The 26783-nt window shown below is 40.2% G+C and overlaps 1 protein-coding gene across 8 annotated transcripts in view; it reads left to right on the top strand.

The window, feature by feature from the left end:
* The window catches only part of LOC126475502 (uncharacterized protein DDB_G0283697-like), a 222904-nt gene that overhangs the window by 10753 nt on the left and 185368 nt on the right, over positions 1–26783 (top strand). For 7 of the 8 annotated variants that reach the window (XM_050103464.1, XM_050103429.1, XM_050103473.1 and 4 more), the window contains exon 2: positions 22155–22325. In XM_050103464.1, the coding sequence (XP_049959421.1) occupies positions 22155–22325 (171 nt within the window). The remainder of the gene's footprint in view (positions 1–22154; positions 22326–26783) is intronic. The other variant, XM_050103420.1, reaches the window with a different exon arrangement.

Genomic DNA, 26783 nt, shown 5'->3' with positions numbered 1-26783 from the left:
GCAATGGCAAGGAAAGCGTTTCTGAAGAAGAGGAATTTGTTAACATTGAGTGTAGATTTAAGTGTCAGGAAGTCATTTCTGAAAGTATTTGTATGGAGTTGTAGTCATGTATGGAAGTGAAACATGGACGATAAATAGTTTAGACAAGAAGACAATAGAAGCTTTCGAAATGTGGTGCTACAGAAGAATGCTGAAGATTAGATGGGTAGGTCACATAACTAATGAAGAAGATTTGAATAGAATTGTGGCACAACTTGACAAAAATAAGGGACTGGTTTGTAGGACATGTTCTGAGGCATCAAGGGATCACAAATTTAACATTGGAGGGCAGCGTGGAGGGTAAAAATTGTAGAGGGAGACCAAGAGATGAATACACTAAGCAGATTCAGAAGGATGTAGGTTGCAGTTAGTACTGGGAGATGAAGAAGCTTGCACAGGATAGAGTAGCATGGAGAGCTGCATCAAACCAGTCTCAGGACTGAAGACCACAACAACAACATCAAAATGACTTTGATCATTACTTTTATTCAGTTAATTGGTTTAAATGTAATCTTTTCTAGTCATTTGTTGCAAATGACCAAATAATGATTACATTTCCTCGAATACATATGTTTTATGTTTCATACTTTTCAGAAAGATGTGCGCTACAAGATGAACATATTTTTTTTTTTTAGTATTGATCCGGTTCGCAAATGTCGTAGATCCGTGGGTGACGCACAGAGCAGTCTGAGTTATAGTGGGTAGTCTCCACGTGACCCGTGTTTACGTTAGTGTTTTTGCTTTTTCCCCTTTGTTTACTCTCACGTCAAATGAAAACAAAACGGATATCTGTGGCCTGGAACTACATGTGAATTAACACTTTCACATAATTACGGAAGGCTAAATGATGTCATTAGTTCCAGATTTTATTTTATTTCCGCCTTTCTGACAGTCAAGCATTAATCACCTTGCGGAACAGTATTTGAAAAGAAATGTTTAATTCCGCAGTATTGACTAGTTTCAACTGTTCACTGCATTTCAAGTGCCAGTTTCAATTTTCTAGCACGTATGGCATTATGCCATAATAAAGAACCAAACATGATATAATACAGTACTGGTGCTCCAAGAAAATTTACATCCCGAAAACCACACTGAAAAGCTTATTATCAGGTTGAGGTCTACTTCATTAGGAATCTGGACTTACAAATGTGCACTTTTAGTATGCACTTTAAATGTGCACATTTTAGTATGGTTCATGAAATTCAGATGCTCTTGGAGTATCCTCTGATGTCTTGTTTCTTTTATGAAATAATGTATGATCTTTTAATATTTTACACATTCAATACATACGGGCTTCCTACGTCATGATATCTACCGAAGCGCGGTGTCGCCTGGTATTTGCGGTCTCTGGCAACTGCTGAAACGAACCTATTTCTGACAGGTCGTGGGAAAATATTGCGAATAGTGGTTTGAAAAGCGTTACTTTCAATGTAAATATCCTTTTACATAAGTTGGACTATGTGCAAGAATGTACCATGAATTTATTAAATCACAGAGCGTTTGACTCTCGTTTAAAAATCAACTCTTTGATGATGCGCCATTTAGAAGAATTTCAAACCCTGAAGATCAGAAATTTATGACATTATTAAAAATTTTACTGGCACATTTGTGTGATATATCTTAAAGTGTAATATGTGCAAAAAAGATCAACAGTATATGTGAAAGCTTAGCTTCTCTTGCAGCTTAGGACCAATATTATATGTGAAAGCTTTTCTTTTCTTGTAGCAACACTATGCATATTAATTTAAATTATTAACTTTTCCTGTTTGTGTGTTCGTGCTACTTAACAAGCGATGTTGCTGTTGGCTGACTTCATCACATATCCTATGCTCTGAATATCCGCTGTCATCGGCTGGCGAGATCACGTGACATGAGCTACGAATGGCTTACATAAGTGCATCGAAATCTCGATTTCAATGATTCGGAAAGTAACGTGCGGTGTTTGGTGGAATTCCAGAGTGTACTACCGTAATACGAAAATACGCAGCGTATATGTTGCTCCACATCAAAGATATTTCCAAAACGTGTCTTCTTCCCTGAGTTTTGTTTTGTAAAGTGCCGGGAAAATGTACGCCCGTGTATAAAACCATAACCATTCAAATGATTGATAAGGGAAAATATACTGTTACCTGGGAGAAAGTGTATTTTTAACCGGGAAGTCCAGGAAAAATCCAGGATTTTTTTTTCCTTGTCTACGTATACACCCTGAGGAAGTCTCGACTACTGATATATGTGATAGATTACCATTTAACCATCATGTGACATTTGCATTCAGCAGGCAAAGTTCAGAAATCTGGTGTAGGAGTACTGCATGCTCTAATTCAAAGCAACAAAAATCAGTGGAGTGACTATTATTGAATGTCATCAGGTCGCTCATTGAGCATTCCTATGCAGTACTGTTACTGGTGACGTGTTACGATGCCTTTATCGTTAACTTCTTAAGAAGAAATGTAAGGCTGAGCCCCACCAAAAGACGTAAACTCGAGCAAAGAGTAGTGTGAACATAAGATTTTACATCTTATAGCTCCAAAAGTGTGGTTTGGGCTACGAATTCCATCCTAAGGGGTGTGTGCATCACAGCTGGAATTTGTTGCCAACAGTTGACATTTTTCAGTCGCAGTGTAAGAAAATCGAGCAACAAAACTACATCACCTGTGCTACTGCATGATAACGTACTCTATTGTTTTGAGAAACAAAACTATCCAGGAGATTGATAGGATAGTCATCTCTCAGGCACTTGTACTGATAGGGAAGTCCTCTCTCAAGCACTTGTCTCTCTCGTCATATACTTGTAAAATTTTACCTTTTCCGCTCTTGATCGATCAACCGTCAAGGCAATTCATTTCTGGATGAAAATACCCTTAAAACTACACTGGTTTAATGACATCGTTAGAACCATTAGGACGACGACGGTTCAATCCCGCGTCCGGCCATCCTGATTTAGGTTTTCCGTGACTTCCCTAAATCACTCCAGGCAAATGCCGGGATGGTTCATCTGAAAGGGCACGGCCGACTTCCTTCGCCATCCTTCCCTAATCCGATGAGACCGATAACCACGCTGTCTGGTCTCCTTCCCCAAAACAACCAACCAAGAACCATTAGGTTTCTACGGGCATAGAATTTGTAAACTACTTCAGCATTGTCAGATTGTTTTAGATATCGTGAAAGAAATTTCTGCTGCTGATTAATTTCTCTTTGATGATTACTGTTGCGTTCAGTAAACTAATGAAAAACGCAATTAAAATATTCACTATACTAATACAAATTAAATTCAGCTTACTACAGAAACATCACGACGGCAGTCTATCTTAATAAAGCAATGAGTATCTGTAAGACGATTGAGCCTATTTTAAAACGAATTAGTAGGATATTACCGACTTTTGACTTCGAAAAGATTTGTATTTACTTCATTTCCTGTGTCATTCGTAAGTATTATGAAAATGTGGCAGTTCATAGATAAAATTACATATTCACAACAACAACAAATATGTCGGCAGAAAACAAAAGTGGCATTATGAATTTCGCAGTACAGTAAGGTTTTCACTTTGACACTAAGGGTTACTAAAAGTAGCAAGATGAATTTTGCTCGAGCGTTGTCTTAAGATTCCCTTATTGAGTTTATATCTGCCTGCTTGTAGCTCTGTTACAAAATAATAAAAAACATAGCTATCAGCGAGTCTCGAAGGGCGAACAACAGCAGCGTGCACCTGACTCGGAAGCATTAACTGATATCTTTATCCCACATCTCAAGAGAAATTCACCTACAGTATTCAATTGAAATGACACGATAATACCAAGTGAATTTAGCAGGATAGTTGTGTGCCATCAAGGAAGTAACTTGTCGGTCACAGAGTTGCCAAACACATTCTGCGCTGTTCCCAAGTTTCAGTTATACTGCCAGGAAGGATACCAGCTGATGTGTTCTGTGAGTGAACTCGTAAGTGATTATAGCTGCGTCTCAAAGTTGCTGGTGGCAAGGGCCACAAGATCCTCATTATATTTCAGTGAGTCTTATTCGCATTTCTGTAACTAGGTTTAGGGGCTAGAGTGCAGTTACTTGTAATACATAGATGCACTGAATGCAAACTAAATGTCATAAATTAATAACTGCAACAGTTATTTGTGTTTTCCTGTCTTAATCGGACCGAAACCTTGAAAGTGTATTCACCAGACACGATTCACAATTTTGGAGCTTCTCCAGTGCTTGAGTTGGCAATGTATCTTTGCTGTACAGTATTGTTATTGAGATCACTGTCATTGGCACATCCTCCAGAAGACAGGCATGGCCTGGCTTATTGTTGTCAGCTTTTCTGACGGATATTCTGCCTTTGCCCGAAACGTGAAGACTTAAGGGGAATTTGAACATTCCATGTGGTGAAAATTTGATGTTTCTATTCTTCCAGCTGTAACATTCAGAAAACAGTTACAATAAGCGGCAGAAAAGCGCCTGCAAACCAAGAATTAATAATGCAGTCATAATTAGTGGAATCTGACAAATTCCATCTGCACAGCACCGCCATATGAACTCAAGGGGTCATGGGATTCCTATACTTAATTTCGTTGTGATTGTTTTCAATGAGAGTAGGGGAGGACCAAAACCATCTGACTTGAAACGTACTTTTCCAACGGGATTTGAATGTTTGGCTACAGTTGCAGTAGAACGTCCAGTGAGGTATCAAGAATGTGAGCAATCAATCATTGCTGTAGCATAGGCTGGGGCAGAAAGAAGCAGGTTTCTTTCTGACATTTCCGAAAGAACAGACACTACGAATCGAAATAGACAGCCTTGTTAATCAATTAAATATCGAAGGACAGATGTTCAGGCTGTCATTGGTGTTAAAATAGAACAACGGCGTCAGACAAAAATTTGCACCCGACCAGGTTCAAGCCCGGATTCATAGTGTTTTCTTTCGGACATGTCCGAAAGAACAGACACCACACATATATCCATATTCAGGGTGTTTCAGGAGGAATGGTACATGTTTTAGCAGGTGGTAGTACAGACAAATTGTATATAAAAATTCCATATAGATGCATCCACCTTTTATTGAGTACAGAGATACAGCTGTTAGTACGTAACCCTAACAAACTCAAAGCAAAGGCGAATGAGGATGTTCAAAGTTGATTTTCAAAAATTCCCCCACCAACTTCAACGCACATTTCACTTCTCTTGATAACACCATGTGTAGCTCTTCTGAGGTCGTCTTTATGTTCTTTTATGAGGGCTGCGTTATTCATAATCTGAACGATCAAATCGGCTCTTGGGTTTCCTTTTTCTTTGTAGACTTCGCCTTTAACCATCCCCGCAGGCAAAAATCCAAAGAGATAAGGTCTGGGGACCTTGAAGGCCAAGAAAAGTGCCCATATCTACTGATCCATCTTCAGGAAAATGTTAGGTTTGGATGATGTGTCACCTGAGGACTAGAATGCTGGAGGAACACACACATTCTTGTAGCCAAATGAACCTCTTCCAATAACGCTGGAAGCTCATTTTCAAGGAAGTGTAGACAACTGGGTCCTGTAAGGACCAACATACGAAACGAAAATGCGTTGAACCCAGCTATATGTACACCATAAAAATTGGACATACGTTATATGGTATTTTTTTTCTGCAATTTGTCTATACTGCTACCTCCTACAATATTTACTATTATTTCTGAACCATCCAGTATAATTATTCGGGTCTCGATGGGTCATCAAAAGTTTTCAGTGCTAGACGCACGTCATCATTGGAACCCTCGCCGGAATACAGTCTGGTCGTGAGCGAGTGGAATAATAATGACAGACGAGGGGGGAGGGGGTGGAGGTACCGCGCATGTGATATGCGGCAAAGATGGGAATTCGCGTCTGACGAGGAGCATGTGTAAATAGGTGTTACAGAGTGGTTGGCTGCTGTGTCCCGACAGTGCCCATCGTCGGAGGTTCAAGTCCTCCCTCCGGCATGGGTGTGTGTTGTCTGTAGCGTAAGTTAGTTTAAGTTAGATTAAGTAGTGTGTAAACTTAGGGACCGATGACCTAAGCAGCTTGGTCCCATAAGATCTTAATGCAAATTTGCAAAATTTTAAATCCAAAATACTGCATCTCGGTTCTTACAATAGTGCAATAGGTGTGCACTGGCTAGATGTAACTGAAGAGAGACTCCAACTCGGATTGTGGTTAAGGGCGAATCCCAAGTGAACAATTGGGAGCGGAAACTTAATATCATCGGAACCTTGTTGAAGGACCACGACACGCGATCGTTAGACCGATTGCAGAAAGTTCAGTTTATACATACTTAGCAAAATATATCATGTCACAGCAGTCTTACTGATACCAAAGGTCACCGCACATAAAATACTAGCTGTATTGTCTTGGTATGTGTGGAAACAAAATATCTTCAAAGTATCCTTCCACACGGTGACTTTGCAGAGGCAGAACGGAGGACTTGGAATTAAAGACGTGCTTTTAAACTTATACATGCCACTAAGACAGGCATCACGAAACTTCTGGGGACAGGAACGCTCCTGTTAACGTAGCACATATAGATACCAGCCTAGATTACGTCTGAAAGTACTATGGCGATTGGAGCTGTATAAGACGTCCACCAGCACAAACCAACACTAGAACCGTCTATGGTTATATTACCATCACCATTACCTCTTCACAACCCAACTCCGGTAAATTATCCTACTAAAAACTGGATGATCATCTGTAAAACTATCAACAGTAAAATTCTACCAACTAGAGTCAGTGACGTATGGTACGACATTGTAAACGAAACCATATCCACAGCGGAAGGATTATGGAAAATCAAATTTTTCCGTCACCCTTTTCACTGTAATAAGTTATGTTCTACAAGGAATGCATGCCACTGGAGGCAGCAATCTGTAATTTATTTTACTTTAATTACTACTTCAATTTTGTTCTACAATTTAAGGCATATATGGGAACAAACATGGAATACATGGGAATAATGCAGCTACTCAGTGACAGGCATGGGGGAGGTGTTGTGGCCAGGCCTCGGGTCTTCGACCCCTGCCCTCTTTGCCTCTGCCTACCTGGTGTTGAAATTCTCAAAGTTAACAAAAAAAAAGTGCAGTGGTCAGGACGTCTGTCTAATAAGCAGGAGGTCTGGGTTCGAAGCCCAGTTGGTCACAAATTTTCATCTGCCGTCGTTGCTGTATTTCAGCGCGCTGTGACAGTGTGGACATCGGTCCTTCAATATTTAAGATGCAATTGTTTTTTGAGGCAATAGAGGTGATTTGTGAACATTCGTCTTGCCATCAATGTAACAGGAATTCAACCTCATACAGCCCTTAGCCATTGCTTTGTGACGACGCTAACCCATGTCACATATATGCAAATCAGATTGTAGTGCATATTCAGTCAAATAATGAATGGTCAGTATACAAGTATTTATGAACAATAGAAGCAGGATTGCAGCGAACTGATTACTTTACCAAGTGCAACCTAGAGTACCTGTGTAATGAGTCATTCCAGCTGCATAGCTGGGAGTAATATTTGTTAAGCAATTCACTGCAGAATTAATGTAATTCCTGCACGATGATCTCTGTAGTCATACTGTATCATTAGCAGCTTGCGAATGGAGTACTATGTTCGTTAAATTGGATTACTCAAGCTGATGCCAAATAAAGATAAGCGACGCCGGCGCAACACTATCTTTACTTAAGTAGGTAGTCAGCGCTAAATTATGTGTGCCACTATTAACGTTACTGTAAGCAGTTTGACAACAACACCACCACAACTACTGACAACCTGTACCATTATCATCACACAGTTGTAACTCACAGTGATTACAAATTGCTGATGTTTGTCAAGAATAGCGGAAAGCGCCTCATGAATGTGAAGTTCCATTTGCATTGCGCCTAGGACGGAGAGAATCCTAAATTACAGAAATAGGTCACCCAGCAAAGAGAAGAGTCCACATATTGTCTAAAGTTCTTGCAGTTTGATATTAATGCAGTTCCAGATGGTTTCACATTAACGGGTTCTTTTGGCTATCGGAATACTCATATGGGAATTATTAAAGTGTAATTGCTAGAATGCTCAACTACATTAATAACACCTCATTCTGGATTGGATACGACTTGGAAAGCGATGTTAATTTGACGTTTCTGTCCATCTCCTGACATCTTACTGAATGAAGACTCACGCAGTTGTGTTGCCTGCTGCATGGATTCTGTGAAGTGTTGTGGCAGCTGGCAGTTATTACTGAATACAGACATGTGCAAATATCCTCACTGCTCTAGGGGAACTCGTCTTCGTTGCATTTTTTCCATACCGTAATTAGCACAATAACATAAGGCTTATTCTGCTGAATAACTTGATGCCCACAAGTCCTTAAATAAGAATCTCCGAGCGGGAGTAACGCATGAAAGGAAACAGACTGTTGGACAAAAGAATGGACAAGCCCCTGCTTTTTACGCTTCCGATAACGCCTACGATAAGAATCTGGTGTCATGTTATGCTTCAGAACCCTAAACTGTTTATTTTTTTCCCTCATACTAAAACAAAAGTTATGATATGAGAAGAGGAAATGACTTATATGCTTCTCAGGAACTTAAGTTTTTCGTGTTTATTTTCTCACTTCATACTAAAACAAGGGTGTTGATACGAGAAGAGGAAATGAAATATATGTTCCCAAGACATAATATTTCCATGTGTGCTACTACTGCGTACAAGAAAGCCCTGCAGTTAATTTTTGTATGTTGGATAAATTTTGATATCACCTCACATTCCTTTGTGAGGAGGTTCCTATACACACACACACACACACACACACACACACACACACACACACAGTCAGTCATTGATTCCAGTGAGGGTGACGAATACTGTGTGTTGAACAACACATGCACCAATCAATTCCTCAGTTGGAGTCGATTGGGTGAGATTTTTCAATACTTTGCATTGCAAGAATTGTAAGGAGGAGACTGAAAGTAAATGGACTTGTATGCTAAAGAAAATAAATGGCTCTGAGCACTATGGGACTTAACTTCTGAGGTCATCAGTCCCCTAGGACTTAGAACTACTTAAACCTAACTAACCTAAGGACATCACACACATCCATGCCCGAGGCAGGATTCGAACCTGCGACCGTAGCAGTCCCGCGGTTCCGGACTGAAGCGCCTAGAACCGCATGACCACTGCGGCCAGCTTATGCTAAAGAGCTGCGACAAAGCAAAGCTTGACCGATTATCAGATAATTGTCCACATGGGTTTTGTGGAGGAGTATACTTTTAGTAACCAACCCACCCACCATCATTACGTAAGATTTCTCGAAGGCGTAGGGGCATTGATTTCATTAAAGTGTCGATAGTGTAGCATGATGGGTTTGCTTCCCACTATATGTTTTCTATATCCGTCCAAAGGTCGCTTGCATTTGTAGGTCCACATGGCAATGACCTTGTTACCTTCGCCCACATATTCTCTATCTGGTTGATGTTCGGTGATCGTGGAACAAACGGTAACAGCTTTATCCTCTCTTGGCCCAGAAACCAATCTTGCACTGCTCTGCTATGATGGATGGGGCTCTGCTCCTGTAAATAAACTGTTATCTCGTTACTTCATATATTTATATTTAAATAATGTATTTGTAATAAGCACATTGCATTATTATTTTCCCATAGTGTTTAAGAATTCAAGCCCTGTCATAGTTAAGTGATCTAGATTCAACAGTCCGATTAAGAATGTTGTTTACCCAGTCTATCATATGATGAGAGCCGTAGTCTGGTATCCACATTAAGACTGACTGGCTGAATCAATTAGAATGATCTGATATCGAAATGAAATTACAGAAATCGGATAATTTGAACGTCTGTATTGCAACAATGCTGCGCACATTAATTCCTTTGATGGAGTAACAGGTAGCAACTGTCTAAGAAAAAGTGAGAAATATGTCCCCTAGCAACAATGTAACGTAATTGTAACCCATATTTATGTGATGGAAATACTGAATCGAACAATACACATCTATTTCAGTGGTGGAAAGATACACCATATCGGATTTGCTGATGACATGATGATGATGACATGATGATGATGATGATGATAATGATGATGATGATGATGATGATGATCCCGTGTGGCGTGTAGGGGAAAGCCTACCCCATATGGATGGTACCGAGGAAATCAAATACTTGGGGTGAACCAAATACTATCACAATCCTGAATGGTTACTCAATCCGTTGAACCCAAAATCCAGACACGTCATAGTGAAAATCACCGCTACTCTGGTACCATCTGTTAGCTCAATGAGCTCGGCTGAAAATATTTGCTTCCAAAGGCTTCAACACCCTCTGGTCCTGTCCGGTCCTGTCCAAACCAATGAAGCACAAGCAAACATGAACTGTGGAAGCAAGTCAATTTTACCCCAGGTGGTACACAATCCGCCCGTCGACAGGCGGCAGGTGGATTTTGGATTCGGGGAGTCCACGCTAGCACGGCAGAGGATATCGTAGATCTCTGGTAAATTTCTTTACAAGCAGAAAACATGCATTTGAAAACTAAACATCGATACTTTAATCCAAACACGAAAACTAAATAATCTCACATAAGAAATCACCCGACAAAAAATTCTCATCCTTGCTCTTCAAGAACCACGACTAACTGACAATGAAACCTTGCATTACGGAAACCACTGCATCCTCAAGAGCAAAATACAACAAAAGGTGGCGAAACGCGCAACAATCTTCGACATGGCATTTCTCGAACACAGATCTATCATCAACTCTGTCAAAGAAATCGCACCCATCAACAATCGACTATGCTCATTCAGAGCCCCAGTAAAAAATATATGGTCATCAATGCACATGCCCCCACCAACATCGAAAATAATAAAAACACCGAAAATGATGAAAAATTCTGGAACACATTCAAAAAAACTATGAGCAAAAGTCACCAAGATGACGTGAAAATACTAATGGGAAACTTGAACTCTCTATTTGGGACAGGAAAAACCTATAGAAAAACCATTGGTACAAGTTCAACACATCGAAACACTTACACCAATGGCACATGACTGACTGACATTTGCCAACAATTTAACCTCAAAAGGATGTCTACCCACTTTATGAAAAAAAAAAAAAAACAGCCAGGTAACATGCTTGGCTACCAGGTGCAAACTGCTTTCGTTTGCCTTTCGAGACTCATTGAAAACCAGATTTTTAATTCTTTTGTAGCAGAGCTACAAGCAGGCAGATAAAAACTCAATGAGGGAATCTTAAGACAACGCTCGAGAAAAATTCGTCTTGCTGCTTTCAGTAACCCTTAAGTGTCAGAGCGAAAACCTTACTGTACTGCGAAATTCATAATGCCACTTTTGTTTTCTGCTGACATATTTGTTGTTGTTGTGAATATGTAATTTTATCTATGAACTGCCACATTTTCATAATACTTGTGAATGACACAGGAAATGAAGTAAATACAGATCTTTTCGAAGTCAAAAGTCGGTAATATCCTACTAATTCGTTTTAAAATAGGCTCAATCGTCTTACAGATACTCATTGCTTTATTAAGATAGACTGCCGTCGTGATGTTTCTGTAGTAAGCTGAATTTAATTTGTATTAGTATAGTGAATATTTTAATTACGTTTTTCATTAGTTTACTGAACACAACAGTAATCATAAAGGAGAAATTAATCAGCAGCAGAATTTTCTTTCACGATATCTAAAACAATCTGACAATGCTAAAGTAGTTTACAAATTCTACGCCCGTAGAAACCTACTGGTTCTAACGATGTCAGTAAACCAGTGTAGTTTTAAGGGTATTTTCATCCAGAAATGAATTGCCTTGACGGTTGATCGATCAAGAGCGGGAAAGGTAAAATTTTACAAGTATATGACGAGAGAGACAAGTGCTTGAGAGAGGACTTCCCTATCAGTACAAGTACCTGAGAGACGACTTTCCTATCAATCTCCTGGATAGTTTTGTTTCTCAAATCAATAGAGTGCGTTATCATGCAGTAGCACCAGGTGATGTAGTTTTGTTGCTCGATTTTCTTACACTGCGACCGAAAAATGTCAACTGTTGGCAACAAATTCCAGCTGTGATGCACACACCCCTTAGGATGGAATTCGTAGCCCAAACCACACTTTTGGAGCTATAAGATATAAAATCTTATGTTCACACTACTCTTTGCTCGAGTTTACGTCTTTTGGTGGGGCTCAGCCTTTCATTTCTTCTTAAGAAGTTAACGATAAAGGCATCATAACACGTCACCAGTAACAGTACTGCATAGGAATGCTCAATGAGCGACCTGATGACATTCAATAATAGTCACTCCACTGATTTTTGTTGTTTTGATTTAGAGCATGCAGTACTCCTATACCAGACTTCTGCACTTTGCCTGTTGAATGCAAATGTCTGGTAATCCATCACATATATCAGTAGTCAAGATTTCCTTAATGTGGAAAATCATTCATGCCAGAACAATCTGGTGTATTTTTCCTGAAAGCACTTGCTCCACACACAGTTCAAATCTTTCTAGCTGCCTCTTCTGCATTCCCCCCTCTGTTATACCAAAAGTAACTTTTGTGTTGCAGATGTTACACCTATTTCCATTTGCGACTCAGTTTTACAATGCTTAAGTGTAGTTCATAGTTTTCAAGTGTGCAAAATCCAATACTTAACTGCAAGATGATAACTGGAACCTCAAATTCGAAAATGACAGTTGATACAGACACCGACAGCGTCGCGCTGCTTTCACGTGGGTGGCGCCGAATTTCAGGTGGCGGGTGGCGTCTGGCTGGTGGCCGGTAGCCGGTAGCCGCTGCAGCGTGAGGAAACGCTCGAGCGTAAGCTGTTCTGGTCGCGATGCAGCCACGAGCTGTCCTGCAATCAGACTCATACGAGGACCGAAGTGTGGTAAAAAAATAAAAATAAAATACAGTTTGATGCGAACAGGTGACTGTAAGTTTAGAATGCACAACAATTATCACTAGACCGCGGGCTCACACAACCCGACAACATTTTGGGAGTAGACAACATTTCTGCGTCTTACAGTGTTGCCAGGTTGTGCAGATGGCCGGACTTAAAGTTGTCAGGGGCGGTCAGTTTTATTGGCCACCTTAAGTGAACGACTCACACTTAGCTCTGTGGTCAGTTTTTATGTCTAAGACTGTACGTGACAAGATTTGAACTGGAAACGTTTTGCATGTGAGGTCAGTACCTTAACCATTATACTATATAACTAGTTTGTAAATTGTTACTATTTTTAAAGCTGTAGAACATGACACAAAACCCATTTTTTTTCTCGTCGATTGCTTGCAAACAAGGGCCCACCAAGGTGAATGATTGCACGGTGTGATTACTTGTACCTTAACCTACATCACCGTGTAGATTGTTTAAAAGGTTGATATCACTGCTGGGGACCTCTCCTTGTGAGAATGGCTGTGTCATCAGTGAATTTTATCATTGATATCCTTCAACTGTTCTGTTGCCACCAACACACCCCTCGCTTCAAGACTGTGAAGACAGGATAAGAGAAGTTGGAGTTTGTAACAGGAGCATATCGAATGCCGTTATTCTCTCGCTCCATTTATGAGTGGCCAAGAAAGGAAATGACCTAATGGTGCAAAGCACTGTCGATCATGTTTGTGCCAGTGTGGCCGAGTGGTTCTAGGCGCTTCATTCTGGGACCGTGCTACCGCTACGGTCGCAGGTTTGAATCCTGCCTCGGGCATGGATGTGTGTTATGTCCTTAGGTTTGTTAGGTTTAAGTAGTTCTAAGTTCTAGGGGACTGATGACCTCAGATGTTAAGTCCCATAGTGCTCAGAGCCATTTGAACCGATCATGTTTATAATGTATTTACAGGGATGTAGATTTGGGTTGTTTGAGCCACTGACACTAGTTTTACTTACATGTTGTGCGAATGAGTAGAATTTCTGTAGTAAAATCCTCTCCAATTGCATTGTTTTACATAGCAGGAGACCCACTTTGTAAGTTTTAAGGCAGTTGTACAAACTCTTGCTTTACAAAATCTTACTTACACCTTTTCTCAATGGACATGGCTTAAATTTGTGTGCAAATAACTTACTAAAGAAGTTATGTGTGTTGTGGCTGTGCCCTCTTGTGATGTTTTGTTTGCTGGGTGGATGCGGAGAGGGTGGTGTGACAGGTGGGTGGCCAGTTTCATCTCACTACAAAACAAAATGCACATGTGGAAAAAATACATTTCATTACAGGAACCACTTTAGTACTTAACTTCAGTGATGTCTAGTCTGAAGTTCTGTGGTTAAGAGCAATCAAATAAAATGTACTAATTCTTGAATTTTGTCTGTGTCTATATCACAACTACATACAATGACTGATGTTCCCTCACACCTTGCTAAGGTGTGAGGCGACGATTATCACTGCGGAACACTAGAGCACAGTGTGACATATTGATGTGCAATGTGAACTGAGTCCCAATGTGACATACTGAGGAGTCCCAATGTGACACACTGAGGTACTGAGATTGAGCAGCTAGGTCAGCAGCCTATATGCACGCTGCCCAAGGGGCGTTACCAGTGCATATCCTGAGGTTGTGTCTTGGTCTTCTTTTGTCATAGGTGCCCTCAGTTCAGTGCCAGCTATACAGTGTTAATGTTTCCTACTGCTGACAGGTGTGCTGGTGAATATCATACACCAGCACATCCCCCCCCCCCCCCCCCCCCCCTTCCAAAATGCCACACCGTTGTCATGTATTGCAGATGTGAATGACAAAAGGGGGAGGCAAGAAGCTGCACATAGATACGAGCCGGGAGCTGTAGCTGTGGAGGAAGGTGTACTCCCAGCCGTACCCTGCCATCTGGCTTGCAAGAGCAGAGGAACATCTTCCGGAAAACACTGCTCAGGATACACATCCAGTCGTGAGGATGTTTCCTGGGGCGATGACGACACCAACAATGGCAGGTCCAGGTCCACCAGGTCAAAGAGCGGTGGTGATGTAGGGGAGGGTGTGATAACCATTGGCTCATCCTGGGGTGCCTTGACTTCACCGGCAGGCAGCTACATAGGCTGCATGGCCCCGTGAGGCCATGAATCGGGGAGGGGGGGGGGGGGGGGGGGGAAGAAAAGCAGTAGACTCACGGGGCAGATGACAAATGCGAATTTGACCAGAAGGCTTGGGCATCAAAACCAATGGACTTCCCCACTGACTAGCTTGTGTTGGAGCAATCACACCATTATCTTGCAATTCTTGTAATTCACTGGCTCCTTTGCCTCATAAAGCAATGGAAACAGGCTGAACCCGGAAAAAACTTACGCTGTGCATATCTTTCAGGGTAATGTGTGCTACAAAATTATGTTTTTCCAAGTCAATCAGAAAAGAGTTCAGGAAATTACTGAAGCAAACTAGCTACACTGCCTTTTGGATTAAAAGCAGTCATTGAAAGTATGTTCTCTTGGATGCTAAGGCCAAACAAGTCAAATGAATCAAAGCCAAAAATATTTTCACTGTCTCGTGATTGCAACACAGTGAATTTCACTGTCCTAGCGTGAAATTTGTAAGTTTGCAGGCAAACTACACCGTCCAAGTACTGTAATTTCCTGTCCCTTTTATGCAGTGAGGTGCATGCTAGATTTTGACAGGTGTGCTCAACCTAACTCTTTGTAAGTGGCATGATTAAGCAAAGTTACAGAAACACCTGTGTCCGATTAAAAGTCAACAAGATGGCCAGCAATTTACGGTGTTACAAATAGTTTGTTGGAAAGGTGTCGCACTGCACTGGGCGAGATTTTGAAAACATTGCAGTCACAGAATGTGCATGAGATCTGTTGTTGCGAGAATGGACAGAATTGGCATTCTTTTGCCATTGCAAGCAAACTGCCTGGACATGGCCTTGCTTTCCACATGAGTAACATGTTGCATTGCACTATGGACAGTCTTGCCACTTATGGCGAGCAAAACAGCAAGGGCAAGACTTAGTAGATACACAGGCCTGGCTACTTGTTTACTAGGTTGTCTGTGCACTCGTGCTGACTGAGTGGGGCAGTCATGGGCAAGAGGTGACTTGACCCGACAAATCGGGACCTGGTCAAATTCATCAGTGGCTATGGTGCTAGAATCAAATTGTTCTAATATTTGCAACACTTGGTGGGGCGAAGGATCTGAGAAATTGGGAATCGTCTCTAATTCTGCCATCAGGGACATTGTAACTGATCATCATGTCACTGTAAAAGTTGCCACAACTACACTTGAATGTATGCTTCCTAGTTGTAAATTAGTTTACTACTGAACGGTATGTCTGTGCTGGCTTTTTGTTAAGGCTGCTGCGACCTGAATCTGCTGTTCATAATACTGATGTAATGCACCTACTAGTTCTTCATAGGAGAGTGCGTCGGGAGAGGGCGTAGGGGAGAGTTTTTGAATTAAGCGAACAGGAAATAATGAGATTTCACAGTACCTTGATTTCAATGGACTTGACAGTGGGCCTGGAACTGGGCGAGATATTAAAGCCATTCCTCTTTTTTTCCATCAAAGTACCAAAATGGGGAGATGTTGTTTAGTGGCACTTGTTAGATCGGTTGGTTGGGCAGGCGACGCAGCTTTTGTGGCAACCAATTTTTGTACAGTAGACAGCAATGTGGCAATTTGCTGGTTCTGAAACTGAAAAATCTGAGTTCCAGAGCAAGAGCAGTCTGTGGCTGAGGTGGAGGAGGAGGGGGTGGGGTAGCCATCTAATGCTAACAAATCACAGCAAAATATGAAAAGAGAAATAGAAAAACAATGTGAAAAGCTTCCAGTAAGAGAACTAGATTAGTTCTGCAGCTCCCCTCGTGTAATACATGCAACAACAAGAACAAATTAGCAAATAGTCACTTTAATGACAGCTCCCCTGCAGCAACCTAGAATACAGGTAAAGCAAACAAAACTTGTTGATCAGACTTGTCACCACATTTTGTGGCTGTGCCCTCTTGTAATGTTTTGTGGTTCCTGGCTGGATGAGGAGAGGATGGTATGATAGGTGGGTGGCTGATTCCTCTCACACAACACAAAATGCACACGTGGTTAAAATACTCTTTATTGCAGGAACCAATTGAGTACTTAACTTCAGTGATGCCAAGTCTGAAGTTCTGTGGTTAATAACAATCAAATAACATGTACTAATTTTGAATCTTGTCCGTGTCCTTATGACAACTATATACAATGGCTAATGTTCCCTCACAACCTGCTACGGTGTGAGGCAATGACTGTCATTGTGTAAGATTAGAGCACAATGCAGTGTATTCAGGTGCAGTGCAAACTGAGTCCCAATGCGATGTGCTGAGATTGAGCAGCTCGGTTGACAGTGGCAGTCTATATGCATGCTGCCCAGGCGACATTTTCAGTGTGTAGCCTGCGGGCAGGCTGTGGTCTCCCCTCGCCATTGGCGCGCTCAGTTCAGCGCATGCTGTACAATGTTACCTATTGCCAACTGGTGTGCTGGTGAAGGTGTGTGCCAGCACAATATGTTTTTTGAGAAAATAAAGCAAGCACGTGATGACAATTCAGGGCTGTGAAGTGATTACGGAAAGTTAGTAGAATCAGATCTTGTTAGTAAGTGCTTATGTTTTGGTTGTGCTGTGAGCAAAAAAATTGTTTTGCTGGAACAAGATCCCATCTATATCTTCCATCATCCGCTTCTGCCAAAATTACTTTGTGGAAACTTTGCAGGACAGTATCAAACATATCAGTCCATACTTATTGTTGTATTCTCTTGAAGAGTGAGTGATTGAGACAACGTATCCATTTACAGTGAAATTTGATATTGTCAAATTGAAGCACATGATCTATTTGAAAAAGTACTCCTTTATTCACAATTGCTTTGATTGCTTTTGGTGTCTCCCTGGATTAGTGACAACCAAAGTGAGCACTGAAACAGTCTCCTCAAGAAAGGAAGATGACACCCTCCAGGAACATGGAAAGAATGTGCCTGGGGCAGTGGTGGGCAAAGGCTTCCTAAGAGACTGATTAGAAAATAGTACATGAAGTTTAGGAATGTTGCAACATATGACTTCCCAACGTTTCTGATATAATGATGAGAAAGGATCTGCATTTACTGGCAAAGAGACTTGCTAAACATATTTCGTTTGGGGTTGAAGCTGGAACTAAGATAGTTACACCCAAAACCAATAACACGCTGTTATATTTGTTTGCAGTTATTCACATAAATAATCCAATAATAATTAGTCTACTAAAACATAGTTGTGATAAATCATAAACCCATGTAATCTTTATTTACTTATTTGTTCTTCTAGTATTTAACATATTACTCGCTCATGTATAGTTTATTTTGTAGGAGTGAGGTGTGCTGTTTGTTACTTGAAGGTGATACCTGACATTTAATACACAGTATTTTGCTCTGTATTTCTGTTATTTTCAGATATTTAAGGAAGGTAACAGTTTAGTGGTGTCAGGAAATGTGAAAAAGATAGTACAACCAGTGAAGCAAACCTCACCACAGAATTGGTTTGAGTACTGCAGTGGTTCACTAGTGTGATCTTATTAGATGCTTTTGCCTTCCTTCTCCTACTTTTGAACTGGCTTACTCAGCCATTAATGGGAGAACATACAGTTGAATGTGGCCTCCAAACCCTGGTGCATCATGGCATTTTGCATGTTGACAAATCACTGCCTGACCTGGAGGATGCAATAAATTACATAAAAATCCTAGTACTGAACATTGAACCCAATACTTTTGGATTTGTACTGTGGCACTTTTATTGACAAAGCCACCTTGTTCCGATGAGAAGTAATTGCAAGATAACAATTTTATTATACTGCCAATAAGGAATCATTCACAGAAGTTTGCAGTGGAGGAGTATGTTGGTCATTAAAGGTGGCATTTACGTGTATAGCTATACTCACATTGATTGATTGATTGACTGAATCAGTCAGTCATTGGCTTCTATGGGTCTCAAAATGGAGAATCATCTGGACTATGGAAGTATTAAAAATACTTGTTAACAAAGTGAAGTAGTTGTACTAATTATGCCAGTAGTTAATGGAAGTGCCAGAATCGGCAGAAGTTGCAAGGTAGTGTAAGTGTTTGGACCCAGTATTCACTTATTTTGGGTTACTACCAATCTTTGCCCAACACACAGTGTAGTGCACACTGGCATTGTTGTTACCATGCTGTGTTGTCTTTGCTGTGCTGAGGTGTTAGCATATTGTTACCTCCCCATGTTACATATGCTTCCATATCAAAAGCAGGCAACATGCAAGACTCGGTGCTGTCTGCTAACAAAGTCCGGTTATGTTAACTGTGAAGGTAAATGGTCACCACTGGTTGAGCACCATTTATTTGTCTCATTTCACCTAGCCCCCCCATCAACCAGTGGACTATATGTCTTCAAGAGTGTGTGAACAGTAGGAGACTACATTAATAATTATCTTTTATATTATATGCTCACACAAGCTAAATTATATACGGTAAAATTAAAAGGAAAGCCGATTCAAAGAGAAGAGCTCTGATTTCTTCTTTTAAAGTAAATAACTGTTGTTCATCATTTATTGTTAGCTTAATATTTACATGAGCACTTTCGTATTTATTATAGAAAAACAGTGTTTTATGAATGCAAGAACAGACTCTGTTTACAAAGAACAGCCCAACTTACCATGCAGCTAAATGGAATCTTCAGCCCTTGAATTGAGACCAACACACTTCATAATAACATGACAGCTTTCTAAATCTCCTTAGGTGTTGTATTTTTAAAGCTAATGCCTGTTGGTGTAAACAGCATCTGTTGGAGCAAATCTAATGCAACTGTATTTTGTTGTTCATCAGTAGGTCTAATGTTTGATGCAACTGTGACCAAGTAATAAATGAAGTTGATGGCCAATGCTTTCAGTGGGTTGTTATTTCTGCCACAGCTATAAAATGGAATCTCAATTTTATTCACTTCATAATTTTTATTTGTTTGTTTCTTTGTTCATTTGTAATGCCACAGATGATCTTTACTTTATTCTTGTCGTATTTTACTGTTTGTGCATAGTTTGTGTTGCACTTTCTTGAAAATAGACGGTATGTTTTTATCTCTGGAGTAATTCATCTCCTCTCAATTGGGCAAAGTTTCTCTATAGTATAAGATTCTGTAATTCCACATGGTATCCATTCCTTGCCCCTGTTCATGTTTAATTTTACTCTGTTTTATTTTAGGGAAACAATTTAAAAAAAAAAAAACTAAAGGAGTGTGTTTAAGAAAGACTTCAATGTTTCACCAGAAGATCTATGTTCTTCCACTACACTTCTCTAAACACCATATTAGATTTTATTGTGTTCTCGTTATCCACTTATTATTATTATTATTATTATTATTATTATTATTATTATTATTATTATTATTATTATTAAAGATATACCACATGAACCTAGCCACTCACCTGGTTTCAATATCGACATTGATCACTGTGGTCAACTAAGCCATTTCCTGTTTCTATTAGATAAGTCATGAAAATATTTAGTTGGAGAACAAGTTGTTATTGACTGTTGCTCGATAGCCATCAGTCCTTGTTGGGAACTGTACTGGAGTGGGGTTGAGGATGGGATGGGGCTACAAACTGGACTTAAACCACTCGGTAGATTTTCCATTTTACTGTTTAATCATTAGACTTGAGTAGATCCCAAGACACCATGAAAACATGTACCCTCAGTTATATAAACCAATTTTGTTGAAATAAATGCGAGAACATTTGTGTAATGATCATAGTTTCATTTATGTTTGTAAGTGGCTGCTTGGACACAGTGTGGCAAGTTTAGAACTCGTCATTTGGTCTTTTTCTCCATGGCCATATCAACTGAGTAATGCTAATTGCCAGTAAATTAGCACATTTCACAAATGTTCTCGCATTTATTTCGACAATATTGGTGTATGTAACCAAACATACATGTTTTGATAGTGACTTGGGTTCTACTCAAGTCTAATGATTTATGATACTTGTAACACTTGATAAAGGCCTAAGGCTGAAATCTAGATTGTGAAATAAACCCTGTTATACAGCCAAATGGTGGTTATACCTTTCAGAAAGTACAGATGTTTTTTGGTGGTCATAGGATTTGAAGTTCCTAGCCCTATCAGTAGACTGCAAACTGTGCTGAGATACATTAGTAGATAGTGAACATGTGATAAACGACACTGCGTAAGTCTGTTAACAAATGGTGTATTAACAACATTGTTTGAAATTGTATATAGTGGACTATGCTTGTATTTGGTGGAGTTATGGTCTGATTGTATTAAATATTACAAATGGATTTCATATAAAATTTACTATTTCCCTTACAAGTATTACTCTGTCAGTTATTCAGTGCTATTATATCCCAATACAAAATATGGGGTGGGATGGGTTGACGGGTCAGTAACCTCCAAGAATGGTGTAGGAAGCATTATAGTTACATCAGTTGAAAGTATAAGGATACTGTATCAAGCTCTTAAGAGCAAATGTGGAAAACTGTTGTTTAATATAAATATTTGGTAAGCTTATCCATTTGTGACTTCACAGTGATATTTATGAATTACAATAAACACAATTCCATCTCTGCTAACTTGTCCTTTTTTAAATACTGCCAGTCTTGGAGGATCTCCAGGCATTTTAATGTGAATAATAACTACTACATGTCAAAAGGATAAGCTGCCAGACTACAATTTAGTTGAGTGGTTTGATTTCGGGAGGCAATACGGCAAGCTGCACTGTGTGTGCAGTGTATCAGCTTTGATACTGAGCTTCATGGTTCAGTGATTGAATAAAATTGGAGGCTTCTGGCTTATCCTCTCCTGTGTGGTTGCAAAGCTCTGCATTACAGTGACTGAAGATGTCAGATTAATGTTTCAAAAGCTGTAATGGACCCTGTGGCAGAGGCGGAATTGTATTTACTGTAAATATTTTGAATATACATGCTAAGAGAATTGGATAATTTCCTTTGTGGATGAACATGTATGTAGAAAGTAGGAAGAGGCTGCTGCGATTCCCATGAAGTGCGTTCCATTTTGTTTCTATGCCAGCTTTAATTTGGTGGACACACTTTAATAAGAAATGTTTCTTAAAATCCACTGAAAGTAGATCTGAAAACAGAATTTGAGGAGAATTTCTCGTACAGTTTCCCCTGCACTGCTCTCTATTCATAGAATTAGAGCAATGTCGTTGTTTTGTTCCAGAAGATTTTGAAGAAATACCAACAAGCTTTTCTAGTGATGAGCAGCTGCATGTCCACAAAGATGCCAGCACAGGAGGAAATATTTGTGCCAAGATACTTTTCTTCCTTCTTTCCTCTGTGTTACTTGTCATGATTGGATTGGTGGTGTTCGAGTACCGTGGATCTGCTGATGGTATGTTTTATGCTTTTGAGAAAGCAGTAATGTAAACTGTTATCTGTATCCGATATCTATAGCTGATAGCACTGAATGTACGAGATGTGACAATAAAGTAATGAGACTGATCTGGGAGAGAGAGGGGGGGGGGGGGGGGGGGAAGTTGCTTACCGTTTTAGTCAAGTTTAGTGTTGTCTACTTCAAAGTAGTTCCCTTCTGATTGTACACACTTTTTCCAGCACTTCTGCCATTGCTGGTAACATTTCTGGAACTCATCTTCTGTAATATCCTCCGAGACCTCCATCACAGCTTTTTGGACAACTTGTGTTGTTTCAAAATGGTGTCCCTTGACGGTCGTTTTGATTCTTGGATATAGAAAAAAAAAAAAGTCACACGGAGCGATATCTGGTGAATAAAGTGGCTGTGGTAGAACTGAAATTTGTTTTGAGGTTAAAAATTGCTGTACTGACAGAACAGTATGGGATGACGCATTATCGTGATGCAAAATCCAACTATCAGCAGTGTTGGCCCGGACACGAAGAACTCTTTTTACTCTTTGTAGTAATATTGGTTACCTGTTTATCCAGGAGGCACCCACTCTTTATGAACAATTCCCTTGGAATCAAAGAAGCACATAAGCATGCATGGTCGTCCACTGCGATCTTCATCTTCAACATTTGTTCTGCCTTCACGAAACATTTTATGCCAATGAAAAACTTGAGCTGTTGACATAACCACCTCTCAAAAACCTTCTGAAGCTTACACTAAGTTGTTGTCATGTTTTCACCCAATTTAATTCAAAAAGAAATGGCATACCGTTGCGCAATATTATGCGTTTCCATTTCCGTGACGAGAGACACAAACACGTGTTAACTTATTTCAAGACAACTCACGACTGAGCCGTAGCATCGATGTGCCACTTGGACTAGAAGCAACTTATAGACCAAGGTTAAAGATATTGTGCCTATGCAAGCCTGCAGGGGTGCCGCATCTTGCAAAGAAAATCAGTCTCGTTACTTATTGTCGCACCTTGTATATCATTTATTTTTGAAAATAAATGCTTTTTATGTTATGTTCTGCCCACTCGTCTAATGCAGTGTACCTAGGAAACCTGCTTTCTTGGATTGCTGGGCAACAATTCAAGCAAATCATATTAATGAATTTTTATTACGATAAGATAATTGTCAACATTTAACTTTCATGAAATACAGCAAGCAATGGGTGGCAGACAAATAAGCAGTCTCTTCAGTGCATACAATTTGTAACACAACTGAAACAATATAGTTCCTAAGTCCTGCTGTAGTGTTTGTAGGATAGCTTGTCTTCAACTGGGCCACGGCTAGGCGCTGTGGCACTAATGTCCTCTTCATGCAGAGGGCGCTAATGTCTCATTGCCGACCTAGAGAGGGGTTGGTCAGTGGACTATTGACTGATGTCATCTCACTGCCTTCTATGCTCTGATGTTCTTGGCCATTGTGCTGCCACTTGACTTTACCCTGGAACATTTTCTAAGTATCAGAATGTAGCTGAAGTGCCATCATTGACACAAAGCAGTAGATGGTATTTTAGATTCTTCATTTTATAAAAATCTCCTATCGTTCTCGTATTGAGAAACACAAGTAAAACTAGGCTTCATTGTGTTGAAACATTGAAAAGCTTTTATTATTTAGCACAAGCAGCTGACTTCACGTAGTTTCCAGATGTGGTGAAGATATTCTTGTTTTATAATTTGCTTTTTAAGTGACAGGTTGTGGATGTTTCTAAAAAACATGAGATTAAGTCTTTCTAGTGTTAAAATGTGTTTGCTCCCTCCCTCCATCCCTGTCTCCCCCACCCCACCTCCCTGTTGCGTGGGGCAGAGGGTGTATCTCCAATCAGTTATCCCAGTAGTCACAAGGTTGTTGGAGACAGGGAGACTGTCACTATCGTGAGCTTAAGCAAGAAAAGTCCGGCAATCTTCGGATCAGCATAGGGCAAATGGGGAAAGGGACTTATGTTGAAGTGACCAAAATTTCACTTAACAAAAGAGCTACAGAATAAGCAGTTTATGATTTTCGGACCGAAGATGAGTAACTATTATATCACATTTTGCATGGTATCAGTGTAGATGTCAAAGGGATCACATAATGTCGCTTTCTGTTAACAGTTACAGAGTTAAACTTAATTGTTGGAGTTATCATATTTCAAACGAGGAGTAAATTACTCATCAAATTGCAGTTGGGTATCTAATAATAAATAATACATAAAAATCTCTATGGATGCTGTAATTTTATGTCTGTGAAGTGTTGATAGTCTATTTGTGAGTTGCCAATATTTTAATCTTACATATATGGTTCAAGCTGCTGGAGTTGGCTGTTGTGTGTGTGTGAGGCGTGATTGCTTGTGAATGAATGATGTGTGTTTCTCTTCTTCTGATGAAGGCTATGGCTGAAATTGTATGTGTAAGTGTTTTTTAATTGTGCCTGTCTGCAACATGGTGTTTTACATTTACGGTAAGTAGAAATCTAACTTTTCTTACAGTGTTTCAATATATCATTGGGAAAGTACCAATGAGGAAGTGTATCTTTTGCAGTGGTGTTTAGTACAGCTCCATGGTGAGAAGTCTAGCTATCAAATTTATAGGGGCTTTCACCTTTCAGCTGTGTAGACTCTTACCTGGTCAGAGCTAGTGTAATTTCCTGTGAAATAACTCAGTCCAGGTGCAGATATCCTCATTGTGTGGGGCTGTACACCCCACTGTTAGATTCCTGATAGTGCTCCTCCTTGCTGGTGCTATTCTGCAAAAAGTTTAAGAGTAACATTTGTATTCCACCTACATCTATGCTCGCCAATCAACTGTCAGTATGTGGCAGAAGGTGCTTCCAGTACCACTGTGGTTTATCTCCTTTCCTGTTCCAGTAATGAGTGGTGTATGGGAAGAAACACTTTGTCTTCCTTCGAATAAGTTGGACTTTATCTCATTGTCTCACGGTCATTTTGTGAGACATATGGGTGGAAGTAAAGTTGCATAAGTCTTCAGGGAACATGTTCCAATAATTCAACTGTACACCTCTCCATGATGTACAGTGTCTCTCTTGTAGTGTCTGCCATTGGGGTTTGACGTACATACAGGGTGACAATTATTGAACTATATGGAGAAAAAATGTAAATTAGTTACAAACTATGGCATGCATACACTGTATTCAACATGTAAATGTCACTACAGGTATTTGGATTTAGGTTATGACATGTTCGGTATGCCTGCCATCATTGGCAATGATTTGGTACATATGAATAGCAAAATCCTGCATGACTTGCTGAAGTGTCAGAACATCGATGCTGTTGATGACCTCCTGAATAGCCGTTTTCAGCTCAGCAATGGTTTTGACGTTATTGCTGTACACCTTGTCTTTAATATAGCCTACAAAAAGGAGTAGCATGTATTCAGATCTGGAGAATATGGCGGCCAGTCGAGACTCAAGCCAGTGGCCTCTGGGTACCGCAAAGCCAGAATGCGGTCCCCAGTGCTCCTCTCCTGCTTCGACAGGGTTGAGCTCCATCTTGTATGAACCACATCATGTCAAAATCACGTTACTTTGGATGTTGTTATTGTTGTGGTATTCAGTCTTGACACTGGTTTGATGTAGCTCTCCATGCTACTCTATCCTGTGCAAGCTTCTTCATCTCCCTGCAACCTACATTCTTCTGAATCTGCTTAGTGTGTTCATCTCTTAGTCTCCCTCTACGATTTTTACCCTCTATGCTGCTCTCCAATACTAAATTGGTGGTCCCTTGATGCCTTAGAACCTGTCCTACCAACTGATCCCTTCTTGTAGTCAAGTTATGCCACAAACTCCCTTTCTCCCCAATTCTATTCAATACCTCCTCATTAGTTATGTGATCTACCCATCCAATCTTCAGCATTCTTCTGTAGCACCACATTTCGAAAGCTTCTATTCGCTTCTTGTCCAAACTACTTATCGTCCATGTTTCACTTCCATACGTGGCTACATTCTGTACAAATACTTTCAGAAACGTCTTTCTGGTGAGCTCTCCATTGCCAAAAGATTTTGGACTATTCCTCCATTCAGATCTCCTGTAGGGACTGACAAGGAAGGGGTGACCATGAGAAAAAGAATGAATAACCAACAAAAGGATAACATTCTACTAGTTATGGTGTGGAATGACAGAAATTTGAATGTTGTAGGGAAGTTAGAAAACCAGAAAAGGGAAATGCTAATGCTCAATCTAGATATATTGGGGGTCAGTGAAATGAAATGGAAGGAAGACAAGGATTTCTGGTCAGAAGAGTATAGGGTAGTATCAACACCAGCAGAAAATGGTATAAAGGGGCAGAGTGAATTACAGTGAACAGTTCAGTGATAGGTTGGCTGTTATCAGAATCGACAGCAAACCAACACAGGGCGTATACAACCCGGGACAACTGGGAGATCCGTGAAAATCCCGGGAATTTTTTCATCCCGGAGAAAACCGGGA

This window comes from Schistocerca serialis, chromosome 1, assembly GCF_023864345.2.
Source record: "Schistocerca serialis cubense isolate TAMUIC-IGC-003099 chromosome 1, iqSchSeri2.2, whole genome shotgun sequence".
Lineage (NCBI taxonomy): Eukaryota > Metazoa > Arthropoda > Insecta > Orthoptera > Acrididae > Schistocerca > Schistocerca serialis.
The sequence above is the reverse complement of the archived record's forward strand: the minus strand, read 5'-3'. Positions and strand labels throughout refer to the sequence as shown.